Consider the following 13,783-nt stretch of genomic DNA (forward strand, 5'->3'; position numbering starts at 1 on the left):
CTGGAGAACTCAAGACCACTTTAAGGACTTGAGGGATGGCTCAAGACCTGCGCACAGTTCTGCATTATGCCGCATGATTAAAGTAGGCCATCTGCCTTTTAGGAGTAGCTGCACTTTGAGTTGACTGACAGCTGGAAAAAACCTTCCCAAGAAACACAGCAGCAGACGTGTATTTATTTAAATATAAAGTCGACAGCTACCTAGATCGCTCTTACAGTGGACATCGCATGAACTTTAAAGATTTTGCTCTGGCTACATCAGACATTTATATTCTAACATGCAGTTCTGCTGGGAAATGTCTAGATAAGTTCAGGGTAAGATAATCTTTAATTCAAAATGTCACTGGCTTTTAAGACGTTATCATAGCAGAACCCTGATTTTTTTATTGTGCTTTCTTTTTTTAATATGAGAAATCAGATTATCAGTAAATCTAATACCACCTGACAATGTTCAGTATATTTAAGAATATTTGAAGATTATTAGGAAAAGCACTTTTTACTTTACTGTAACGTATGCATGATTGGCTTTACTATTTAATTTAAGACTGATGTACTGATTAGGATCGATATTAAATTTCCATATGCAGTGAAATGACATGTAGACTGAAAGGGGCAGCCCTACGGGATGTTTGGCTAAAGCAGATGTTAAGTAGGTGGGGGGCTGACGGTGCAGGGCTCAGGTGCATTATGGCAGCCTGCTCTCATGTCAGGCAGCGAGAGGCGCGGCTGTCACATGGGATGAATAAATCCCCCAGCATTCACTGCTGCTCATCAAGGTTCCACCTCCCTGCCAGTGCACACTGTCAAAAGGATTATTCCGCCTGGACATGATGACGAGGGCATTATCTTGGTGTACACACAAACAAACAGTCTTTCTAAGGTTCAGTGGAGACTGCACTGTTGCAGCTTTACTGCAGTGTCTTTCCACACACTCAAACCTACACTATGCGTGGCACATCTCCATCTCCCTCCACTGATGCAGCATTTTGGGGGGGGTTTAGTAGTAAAAGATAAAAGGATTATAGGAAAATATCAAGTACTCCCTCACTTCAGTGCTGCAGAAAACCACACAAAGGAAATATACCAGGAAAGCTCAGCAAGCAGTACTGACTTGTGACCAAGGTGCTTGAGGAAGTAGCCCAGAACTTTGAGTGCCTGGACCCGGATACTCTCACTCTTAGAGGCCAGGAGCTTGCAGATTACCCTGTAACATGTGAGACAGAGTCACAGGTCAGAGAGACAGTTATAACATCTTTCTTTACTACAATAGCAAACATCAAGCAAACAAAAAAAACAAGAGCAAAATTAGGGGTTCTTCACTGTGTAGTAAACACCTGCTGCCTGAAACTCAGCAAACATTCTTAAGAGTCACAGTTTGCAACACGAGCGCTGACTGAAACATTTTCTTCAAAGAAGCGTGCACACAGTACATCAAAAAAAAAAAAAAAAAGAGGAACAAGCCACAGTTTGCAACTAGCTCTCTAGCAACAGAAGAATTACCATAGCAACCAAAAAGACATCCATGTGTCGTCGTGCTTTGGGGGAATTACAAGCACAGCAAGGGTACGTCTTTGAAAAAGGCTGCGTAGTTCGAGCTACTCGAGAAACATAATGTGAAACTACAGGAATTTTATCTGAATTAAACAATTAAACTAATACTATTGAGTAAATTTTAAATCTATGTCTAAATCTTTCACTGGTTTTAGAAAGGGGCTTCATACCAAAAACCAACACATTTCTATTATCCCTTTCTATTACTGTAAAGCAGCCCACTGTGAAAACATTCACATTTTATGGATGATGAACAGAACAGACTGACACAAGGGTAATTACTAGAGTGGTGCTGATATATCAGTATCAGGATTTATAACATCCAATAAATGAAACTTTAAAAAGTAAAGAGATGGGAGAAACACCCTTCAACCACGAATACTGACATTGCACAGTTTGTCCACCAGAGGCCACAGGCGTTTGCAACACCACAAATAAAACCAGCTAGGCAGTCAGGCAGAGCATAAGTAATATTTGGCTTTTGAATATCTACACATATCAAATTTTAGGAAAAAAAACTGGCCAATATGTCAGATATATAAATGACCAAATATTGATCTTAAAAATCCTATATCAGTCGGGCTCATCCCATCTCAGTTTTCCCACATTCAATTAGTCTGCTGTTACAAAGGATCTCTTCTTATGAATCAAAGAAACACATCCGCCCACCTACCACCTTAATGCAATGCCTTTGTTAGTAAGAAGGCCCCAATGATGATTCTGACCTCTGGCTCGATGAATTTAACCTTTCGGACAACAGGTCCTTTTCTTTCTGAACAATTTGCAACGCAATTCTTACTGGTACAGAAGTGAAAAGTCAAACATCGATGGCCTAATTTCCTGCAATCTTCACACTTCAGCAGGTCACATTCGAACTTTTGTTGGTGTATGCCTTGATTTGACCGACCTGCTCTTAAACATTTATTTCTGGCTGCTCCCTTGTCACAAGGGGTCGCCACAGTGGGTGGGCCAGCGTGTTTGACTTTTAAACCAGGTGCCCTTCCTGACACAACTCCAAAAACGACTTGTTTCTCCAGCAATCTTTGGTTTGCCAAGCAAATGTGTAATTCACTACACTATGGAGACACTTGTTAAATATCCTACTACAATATACTAAATCTCTATTTGTTTCTTTGTCCCCAAATTCCTCCTATACCACCAGGAGCTGAGCAACCAAACTTGGCACATAGGTAAATCTTAGACCCCCGAAGGTTCTTATCTACATCAGATAATATAACATCATCATGTTGCCTTCTAGCCACCTGCCAACAGGTTAAAATGGTCAGCTTTTAGCGTTTATACACCTACATCACCCTTTAAAAGCATTGTACAATTTTTATTTTATGACACTAACCTTTAACTCGTCTACAAAAGTTAAATTATGCATGTTGAAATTATGACGCTATCATGCTGCCTGGCAACCAAGTAGCAATTTGTTAAACTGCCATATTTTCAACCTTTATGCACCTATAAAACCTTATGAAAGCATCCTGTCGTTTTAATTTCAAACAATAAATTGCCAAGAAAGAAACTAAAATGATTTTTAATGTATAAACCACATCTACCATTCCTATTCTTTTAAAAGTTTGCCAAGGAGGCAAATAGTAATAATAATAAGAAACACAACACCTATGACGCAGCAGTTTGGGGATTTATGAAAGATATTACACTTTTCTGAATGAACACTATCTACTTCAATTAAATTATTCATAATAAATCATGGGTTTTCTTATAACAAAATAATATATAATACTAATATAGATATCGACATAGATGCATATGGATGCCTATGTTGACACAAACAGCATAGCTCTAACCATAAACTTATTTTTTCAGGTTCTGGTGTTGTGTAAAACCTTTTTAATATGTATGCAGATGTGTGAGCAGCATTCACCTTATGCCGTTTCTCTGGTCAAATGCGGGGATCATGGACGCCGGGTGTTCAGACATAAGGGCCACTAACAGCTGGAGCACGTCGTGAATATTCTCATCCTGCAAAGAAAGGAAAGATGAAGCAGGTGAGATGGAGAAAGCCCTGTGGGACAGACGGACACAGGGTTAAGAGGACAAAGAGAGTTGTAAGGGTGGACGCGGAGGGGGTGGATTACAGAATGGCAGGTGGTATTTCAGAGCAAGAATAGATATAATTGTTACAGAAGAGAACATTCTGTTCAGTTCATTGTTGCTCCATTTTCCATGCGGTCACAGCACTGAAGCTGACTCACACTCACTCGTTTAAGTGGACCATAACTTCAGCCCACAAATTATAATGCACATTTTGCCACCAGCTCCACTCAACCGCTCTCACAGTCTCTCTGTTTCCCTCTTTTGCCCTCTCTCAGTGTCTATTTTAATACAGAATTTAGCATTTACCTCATGCATGGTCAGTAGATAGTTGAGAATGCTCTGCAGCTCGTCCTCCTTCACGCCCCGGTCCTGTGAAAACCAGACATTCAGTTAAACATTCGTGATCTCCTGTTGTTTTTTACCTCTTATTAACTACACACCGCTTCATTAATTCTGTTTCTGGCTGCATTTTTACCATGAAGCAGTAACAACCTCCTTACACACACACACACACGCGCGTGCGCAAATACAGGAACAAATCAATATCAGAGCGCACAAACACAAAAGCTACAGTGTTTTATTCACGCTGCAAATCTATAATGCAATTCTCCACACACACATTTTAGATTAAGCCAACAGTCCCCAGGAGAAAAAACAACAGAGGACATAATAGGAAAAGAAAGCTAAAAAAGAAGCGATTTCTTGGATCTTATGCGATGAAGATCACGGTAAATCGGTTTCTCTCATTTTACCTTGAGTATGAGTTGTTTGAGGAAGAGGAGCATGAAGGCTCTGAGTGAGATGATCTCCTTTTGGGACGGTCGTGGTCCATCTAGACAAAGACGCGCAAACACAAAATTAATTTCCTGTTAAAAATACATTTTTACACTCGATAATGATCGGCTAAATAAGCCCACCACTGAGCCTTGGTGTTTACTGATATTGGATTTTATTAGGCTTCCTGGAGAGCAGAGAAAAACACGTTAACACAAACACGCTCGCACACACTCACTCTGCTATATGACTGTAAATAACTGTCATTAACTCTAGTGGCAATTTGGATATTTTATGATTGTACTAATCTAACGTATTACAGCAAAGACGCAGTAATTCACAAAAATGTGATCCAAACCAAACAACCGCTGTAATCCACTGTATATACTTTACAGCTTTGGTACTGGATGAGTTGTTTGCTGTGGTGGTTTACACACAGATAATCGAGCTAAAAAAACACAACAGTATTTTCCGTGTAAGTTTACTTTCACAGAAGGCAAAGAGCATGCCCTTATAAAAGGTCTTCATCCGATGCTTTGAAATACTCTGGTTTTAACTCAAGTGATGTTAACCAAGAAGAAGTCATGTGCAAAGCAAAACATTGAATTATTCTTTTAAGATGTATCTGTCCCACTGCGCAAGTGTCCAGTGAAGGGGGGCATGGCTACGCGGAGGCTGGAAGGGGAAGTAGAAGTTTTTGGAGGGTCGGTTTCTTCTTGTGTGGAGGAACGAAAGAAGGCAACCATTAAAGTTGGAGTTAACATACCAGTTGTGTGATTATTGGACTAACAATTCCACCACCTGAAAACACACCACAAACTGCAGTGTGATAAATGCATGAAGACCAAGAAAAACAGTGCAGTGCTTTGTAACGTGAACTGTCCATCGCGAACTCAAACGTCCGTAAAAACGAGCCTGTACAGTGCATCTGCAAATCCACCGAGCACACAAAGAAGCCCTTAAATAACCAACACATTCCCCTTCCATTAGGCCAAAAATGTGCACCCATTAAACACAGTGAGTAATGAAGGCTTCAGGAAAATGGTCAACATACTTGTCAAAAGACATGTTCTCCCCTTGAGCAATTATTTTTCCAATGTGGCAAAATCTGCACTGTATGCAGGAGGGAAAAGAGCTGTCGACTACTCTGCTACGAGTTTTAGTCACATCCATCACGCTGGTACGATGAATGAAGTGAAAGAGTTTCTATTATTTATCTGCATAGTTTAATTTATGAAGATTAACTTAATGTAGAACTATGTAAAGATGAAAGCAGCGCCCTGTTGATTTAATGCTGTGCCATTTTTTTGTTTTTTAAACCAAATGATGCAAAAATGATTTAAAATGTATTTTTGAGAGCGGCACAGTGTGTCTCTTGTCCCGCATCCCTCCACTCATCCCCAACCAGTCACGACAGCTGGCCGCCTGTCCCTGACACTGGTTCTGCTGGAGGTTTCTTCTTGTTAAAAGGGAGTTTTTCCTTCCCCCTGTTACCGAGTTCTTGCTCATAGGGAGGTCATCTGATTGTTGGGTTTCTCTGTATTATTGTGCTGTCTTTACCTTGAAATATAAAGCAGGCTGAGGAGACTGTTGTGGTGACTTGGCGGAATATAACTAAAATTGAATTACTAAAGTTCTGTTAAGGTTCAGGAAAAGGTGCATGCTTTCTATAGCAGATACATCTAGAACTGGGCAACTTACACACACACATGCAAAAAGAGCAATAGTGTTTGTTTCTTCTGCGTCAAAGCTTCACAACTCTATCACTTTTAAAATGATTAAGACAAAAAAACTGACAACTCAGATGATGGCATTAAATTTTAATTGATGTAACTGTATTTCATTCTTTTTTTTAAGTGTTTAATGTGCACGTCAGATACAGTTGAATTTATAGCTGTGATGAATCGGCTCAAAACAGCTGCCAAATAACTAGCTAATGGAAAGCGGTGCCAGGAAGCCTAAAAATGCATTGATTTAGATCAAAACAAGAATGATATAAGACCCACCCTTCAAAAACAAGGACATTTATCCTCTGAATCCCACTGCAGTCAGATAAAGTTCCCTTCTTCCTTTCCTACTTTTTTTTTTTTACTTATTCTCCATTTTCCTCAACTACTCTATTTTTTGTATCGATGCCTTTAGCAACCAAGCACCCACAATGCAACCCAATAAACCTCAAATGCTACGTGTCCTCATCACTCCCGACAGAATTGTTCTGTTTATTAGAACCAGTAAACATTTATGATGTCCAGTTTGTGTGTATTTGTCATTTCACACGTTGCTGTGTCAGGGTGTTTGAAACTATCCCTTATTATGTATTCCTCAAAGGAAGAGAAATACAATCGCAAACAGTGTTTATTGTAAACGGAATAAAATGCACCACGTCCTCTCAGAAACAAGACTTGACCCACTGTTGCTTAGCCAGCAGAAGTAGGCTCACGAGAAACATAAAAGGCCGAGGGTGTGAAAGGAAGACGATGTGAAGCCTGTCCCTCCATTTCTTTGTCACGCTCTGCTGCCCTTCAATCACGCGAGTGTGTACGTGTTTCAGTCTGTTCTCCTGCTCTTCACGGAGCCAAAACATGATCCACTGCGATCCATCATCCTTATCTGTCAAGCTGGTGCGTGTAGCCTGAACGGTGACACTGACCATCCATCATGTTTACCCAGCCACTCTGCATTAAATGACCAGGTGAAAGCGGTGTGAGTGGAACCTCCTTATTTAAAGCTCTTTTGTCATAAGACGCCTTGAATAAAGCTTATATTCTTCTAAACAGCTTTCCTTGGGCAGGTTTAATTACCATCACTTACTCTTTGAAATTAATTTTCGTCTTTGTGTGCTCCTAGTTTGGCTGCACAGTTTTATCTAGTCTAATTTACGATAACAAACGAGTAGTTTTTATTTTAACTGGATAATGGCAAGCTTTCGAGAGATAAAGAGGTTTAAAGTGGTGCGATTTTGTTCTGACTTTGGGCCCTTTGCCACAACTACACACACACAAACACACGCTTCAGATTTGATCTAAAAAGAAAATGAATTTCCTCAAGATTTGCCCATTTTACAACAATTAACACAAAGTACATAGAAAAAGTCACGGAAGTTGGCTGAACGAGGCTTAATACATAAAGAAAAAAGTGTATAGACAGAAAAAAAAAAGATTTGTCATGACTAAGACACTCACTGGCCACTTTATTAGGTATACCTGTCAGCTCATAACAATCTGAAGAATGGCCAGTTTACTTTGAGCTGACAGGAAGACAACAGTAACTCAAATAATCACTCGTCACAACCAAGGTATTATTGCAGAAGAGCATCTCTGACTGCAGATCGACTACAAGCAACAGAAGACCACACTGGGTTAATAGGGACAATTGAGATTAAACAAAAACTTACCAAAATTGATAATCACCTGATCAATTCCGTTTTAATGACAAAATCAAAATTTAGTGTGAAACATGAACCTGAAAGCACGGCTCCATCCTGCCTTGTATATTCGGTTCAGACTGATGGTGGCACACTTCAGGTCCCTTGGTACCAACTGAGCATGGTTTAAACACCATGACTTGACTGACTATTGTTGCACACCATGTCCTTCAATTTAAGACCACAGTGTACCACCTTCTGACGGATACCACACCATGTCTCAAAGCTCAAATCATATCAAAATGCTTTATGAAACATGACAAGGAGTTCACCGTCATCAAATGGTCTCACCATTCACCAGATCCAGGCGAGCAAATTTGGGATGTGATGGAACAGAAGACTCATCACAACAAATCTGCAGCAACTCTTTGAGGCTATCACGTCAATGCAGAAAGAAAATGTCAGAGGACTTCCAGGACCTCATTGAATCTCTGACATGAAGAATTAAGGCAGCTCTGGAGGGAAAATGAGCTCCAGCCTGGTACTAACAAGTCGTACGTTAAGTGTCCGCTGAGTGTAATTCATTTAGAGCCCCTTCCTTTCTTTTTTTTTAATTCAGTGGAGGACATCTGATTATAGTTAATGCAATTTAAGAGCAAAAGACCCAAGAGGTTTTATTGTGAAGACTACACACTCTTTCCTTGGAACTTCCAACCACCACCTAATTTAGCCATTTGTAAAATACACAGTTAAAGGAATTTGGTATTTTAAGCTCAGTCCAAGTCTGGTGCAAGATAAAAAAGAAAATACTAAAAATACAAAATTGTCCTTCCAACTCGGATTCAAGCCCATTCTTCAGCTAGTTGAATGCATTTTTATCCACAAAGCTCGTGGTATGAGCAACATAACTGTCCATTACTATGCAAATGAGTGCATATCACATTCATACAGTATAGTCAAGTGCATACATTTGCAGGCTTTCAAACCACAACTAGCTGCTTTTAGCTTTGAACTACAGTACGAATGTGTCTGAGGCTAATTGCTGCTATACTGTTATCTGCGCCTTTTTTTTTTATGGGGCTAAATCCCAGCAGGCAAACAGTAATATCGCCAAACAGAAAAGAAGCCAGACAGCCACTTGATTAGAAATTCCAAAAGCTCCCTTGGATCTGCCAATCACATGTCTGTTACCATGGAGACATGGGATGCGTACTCATAGTCAGCGGAGGGTCCTGGGCAAAAGGAGAGGTTGATTAAAGTGTGAGGCTTCCTCCGACCTTTTGCTGCTACAGAGCGTGACAACAGCGGCGGTGCTAGCACTGCTAGCTGTTCCCTGCTCTATTACAAGGGCAAAGAAAATTGAATATCTGAGTCAGCCCTGTGTTATTTTAAAATAGATATGTTTTATAGTGGCTTTATAAAAAAAAAAAAAAACCATGGACAAATCTTTGAGACCTTTTTCCAAAAAAACTGCATTCACAAGAAGCACAAGGTGTGGGTACATTTAAGGAAATATAAAAGATTTATTTACACAGGTGTCACAGCTATCACCTGTTCTGTTCTTAAGAAATAAAATGCAGCAGTTGGAAAAGAGAACATGCAGTGTCTGCTTCTGAAATGGTCTTATTCACTCTTAAATACACAAAAGAAGCCGCTCAGCCATTCCCATAAACACCAGTGGTTGTTGGGAAAAACTCTGAATGTGTGTGTGTCTGTGTGTGTATACATGTATTACTCATATTGTGGAGGCATAAATCTGTTTCACCCTGTGGAGAACTGCAAAAGAAAGTATTGGTGATCAAAAGAAAGTGCCCACAATGTAGATATCTTAATAAAATTTATATTTTAGTCCAAAGATTTAGGTTGGGTCAAGTTCAGTTTATTTTTAGGGTCACTTGGATGAGTGACGAAACGTTTCTCCCACTGAAAAACTACGTCCAGATGAACAGAATCAACTTTTGGGGATTTACTTACCTGGATGATTGAGCATACATCAAGACAACTGTGTAATATATAGCAGAAATGATCATTTTCTTTACTGTATATACATTCATAGCTTTAACTATTTGAAATGACTGAGTACGATGTCACTGCAAATTTGTACGGCAATTTGAAGTTATTAATCACTTATTCGGGTATTGAGGTGACCTTTAGTTGTCAACTGTCAGCAAAAAACTCCCTTTCACAATTTAAAAACCTCTTGAGCTGCATTTCTAAAACTATTTTTTTGCAAGGCCCATCTCCATCTTTTAAGAAAAAAAAGCAAGTGCACCACTATTACAGCACAATAAAAATCAAATGAAAATGATTAACAAGAAGCTCAAAATTACTGCTCATAACTGTGAAAGAAAACATTCCTTAAATCTCACATAATCATGATTTTAAGAGTCGTTTAAATGTTAAACTGATGTGGTTCAAACGGGCGACTGTCAGGCTTTTAAGAAGAGAATATTTTACTGTATATTCTAGCAAATATCTTCTGTCCGAGCTCTGAATTATTTACTCTCTATTTTCATGACAAGTGTGAAATTCATTTGTTAACCGAGACAACAAAAACAACAACGCCACGAGGCAGGAGATGAAGCGTTTTAACACAACCAAGGAAAGAAGGAAGTCATTAACAGGCGTGTAAAGGTAACAATTATCGTATTAATTTAGAAATAATGGAGATTTAGAGCAAAACACAGTAAAAGAAACTTCCTGGATAGACGACTGGAAGCCTTTATGTGGTCATGTATTAATGCTAGAAAGTTAAGTCTGTTAAACTAAGGTAATAGACCAGCTAAACTGCGCATTAGTTTGGCTGTAACTGTATCAGTTCTGTGATGTGTGTGACAGCAGCCTCTTTAAATATTTGAATCACAGAGGATGGGATCTGACAAATTAGCAAAAAAAATAAAAGAAGCAAAGCCAGAGCAGCTGTGGCTCAGTCCACATAACAAACTGTCCTTGGACCTGATACTGAACCGTAAAACTGCGCACAATTTATCACTAGTGTGTGTGTGTGTGTGTGTGTGTGTGTGCGTGTGTGTGGCAGAGTGCACCGTATGCACTGTCTTTGAGTCCCTAGTGGTGAAGTGATGGAAACACTGTGAGCATGTGAGCTGTGAGCCTAAGGGACTGTCATTGCTCCTTATTCACTCTTGTCTTTCTTCTTACAGCGAGCATGCCTTTGTGTTCATGCAAACTGTGTGCACTGTAAACATACCAAGACCTTTGGGGGTGATTCCACTGCACTCCAGGGGGTTGATTGCCCAGTAGTAGTACTTCAGAGTGTGCATCAGCTGCAGGACGGTGCCGATGCGGCGAATGGTGGTGTAGATGGTGGCAGTGCCGATGAACTCCGATGACAGGTATGTGTACAGGGACAGCTGGACCTGGAAATACACAAAATACATTCAAACAACACATGCACGGTACGTGCGTTGTCTTTATATGCGCATGTTGACGGACAAGTAGTTTGGGGAGAGAAATAAATCATCACTTTGTGTTTATGATATTCATGAAAAAAGCTGTTTAACAGTGAAAGGACGGCCACAGCGGAAACTTCCCTCCAGTAAAAGCACCAGTGTTTTCCTGCTTTGTGTTATTTTGATGTTTCTGTGCCTGAAGCTCTTCGAGCCTCATATGAGGAGGCAGTTACTGACTCTGGCATTTGAGGCGTGCGTTCTCCAATCGCTAATTTGCTCCTTTCCTCCTTTTATGTTCCGTTTAAAAAAAAAAAAAAAAAAAAAAAAAAAGTAAAAAGTAAAAAGTCCCCCGCTTCTATTGATATTCCACTAACCAATCCTCTCAATCGCACTTTCATAGATTGGAGCGTGCTGTACGCTCAGAAATCTCTGAGCTCATTACAGTGACCGTGACGCTAAGGACCAGCCTTAACGAGTTAGCTCTGTTTAGACGGATGAGATTAGCAGGGTGCCACTGCCTGACCATACCACATCACAGCTCATCTAAAAAGGAGAGTGCACTCAGATGACTTAAATGGCCTTCATTATATTACATTTCTCACATTAAGCTGTTTATCTGGTGCAATTTAAAACCATCTCAGCAGAACTTACGAAAATTCTTGATCGTATTGCAACACTTCGGGCTCCGCTGCTCCAACAATGGCTTATTAAAACAAAAACAAGAAGAATATATATTCCTCCCTCTCTGAAAGGACTGTGTTTACCAGGAGAAACGGGCTCTTTTAAAACTGAGCAGGGGACACATTATGAGAGACGGGCGATGTGATTCACATGTGATTTCTTCAAGTGTTTCATTAAGTCCTGAACATGACCGAGGCTATTTTCGCCAATAACAAAGGTAATGATAATACACTGAGAGGCAGAAAATAATAACACTCAGCGGGAGGCAGAACGGTACAAAGGAAGTAAGATTAAAGGATTTTAAGATTTCTTGTGTGTGTGGGGCTGCTTAGTATGTTTATTATGCTGTTCTTATTGTGACCTTAATTATTATCATGTAATAAGAACTTATCGTCTTTCCTGCAGTGGCACTCAATTGCAGGTAAAAAAAAAACCAAAAAAACAATATGTAATCACATACTTCAGTCACTTTGAATCTCTGAGATAAAAGCCAAGATCAATACGCTGTATTTGTACAGTGTTGCATTCTGACATTCGCACACTCCTCCATCTCCTGAGAAGCTTGCATAGCTTCTGTTTTTACTCCAGGACGCCGTCGGCTGCACCGCTATACCCAGAGGCCAATCAGCTCTCGGGGTCAGAGGGAAGGAGACAGGGAGCCAGGAAGATTTGAGAATAAATGGAGGCAAGAGCTGAGGGGCCCTTCAGCGATGCCACATCGAGTTCAGAGTGAGGAGGAAAAGAGGAACAACACATTCACACACTCACACACTCACACACTCTTTACACTCCTGCCATCTGGAAAAAGGTACCGAAGCATTCGGGCACGCACATCCAGACTGTGCAACAGCTTTTTTCCACAAGCCATCCGTCTCCTCAGCAAAAAGGGACTGACTGATAAACACGCACACACACACATACACTAACATTATCACTCAGCTTAACTCAAATACCTCAAAACATTGAGACTGGACTGACTAACCAACACAAAGCGCAAACACACTGACCTACACCACCAAACCATCGCACACACCAACCTGTAAATGCTCTTTTGCACAATATTATTACTAGATATATTATATATTATTTTTTTTTTTGCACTAACTTGTCCTGTAGCACCTTGGTTCCTGGAGGAACGTTGTTTCGCCTCACTGTGTATTTTTAAACTGTATATGGTTGAAGTGACAATAAAGTTGAACTTGGAACTTGGAACATCGCTCTCTGTCCCGAGGTCTTTTCAAATGTCACTTTTTCTTATTGTTTCCCCTCGTTCGCGTGTTCTGTCCTTCTCCTGTGTAATGCCCCAGCCCCTCCCCCCAATGTCTTCTTCCATCCTTGTTTATTATATTATTGTAAAGGGCAAAAGCCAGTGAGAGATATCAGCCCCTCCTTCATCTTTCTTTTATGATGTTTACATGTCTCTCTTTTTTCCTGAATTCAGACCAAACCTAGAGCACACAATAATCAGAAAAAAACAGTATCTCTTGCTTTCTTTTTATGTTTTATGTTCTTCCCTCTGCTGGTTATTTTTTTACAGGCCTCCAGACCTTTATTTTCTTTGCAGCAAGGTCATGTAAAACACACTCGCACACATTTTTAGGAGATGCCTGAAAATAAACAGACCTTGGCGGGGGTGTGTATCCAGATGGCAGCATTGAAGAGGACATGGTCACAGAGCTGTTTGAGGAGTGGCGCTCCATGAGGTAAACCATCCAGATACTTGGCAAAGGACAGGAACTGCTCAAGCACTGCCCTGGTGATGTGGACCCGTGAAGACTAGGAAAAGAGCACGCAATTATAGGTTTGAAGCTGATAAAAGAAAAAAGCTGATAAACACTCTTTTAAATTATTATTATTAACGTTTTATTTGCTGTCATCCTACAGTACAGCCAGTGTAACCACGGATACAGCCAATCACCTGCTGAATGACGCTTTTC

General features: G+C 40.2%; 1 protein-coding gene across 15 annotated transcripts in view; it reads right to left on the reverse strand.

Moving 5' to 3' along the window:
- Positions 1–13,783, reverse strand: part of nbeaa (neurobeachin a) — a 106,986-nt gene that overhangs the window by 33,280 nt on the left and 59,923 nt on the right. For all 15 annotated transcript variants that reach the window (XM_086308916.1, XM_086308919.1, XM_086308918.1 and 12 more), the window contains exons 12-17: positions 13,470–13,622; positions 10,964–11,132; positions 4,370–4,449; positions 3,924–3,986; positions 3,445–3,542; positions 1,111–1,203 (exon numbers count right to left, since the gene is read on the reverse strand). In XM_086308916.1, the coding sequence (XP_086165042.1) occupies positions 1,111–1,203; positions 3,445–3,542; positions 3,924–3,986; positions 4,370–4,449; positions 10,964–11,132; positions 13,470–13,622 (656 nt within the window). The remainder of the gene's footprint in view (positions 1–1,110; positions 1,204–3,444; positions 3,543–3,923; positions 3,987–4,369; positions 4,450–10,963; positions 11,133–13,469; positions 13,623–13,783) is intronic.

This window comes from Aulonocara sp. 'chitande type north' Nkhata Bay, linkage group LG10 (assembly GCF_057382095.1).
Source record: "Aulonocara sp. 'chitande type north' Nkhata Bay isolate Kocher_YH1m ecotype deep benthic linkage group LG10, A_spYH_male_GT1.1, whole genome shotgun sequence".
Taxonomy (NCBI): domain Eukaryota; kingdom Metazoa; phylum Chordata; class Actinopteri; order Cichliformes; family Cichlidae; genus Aulonocara; species Aulonocara sp. 'chitande type north' Nkhata Bay.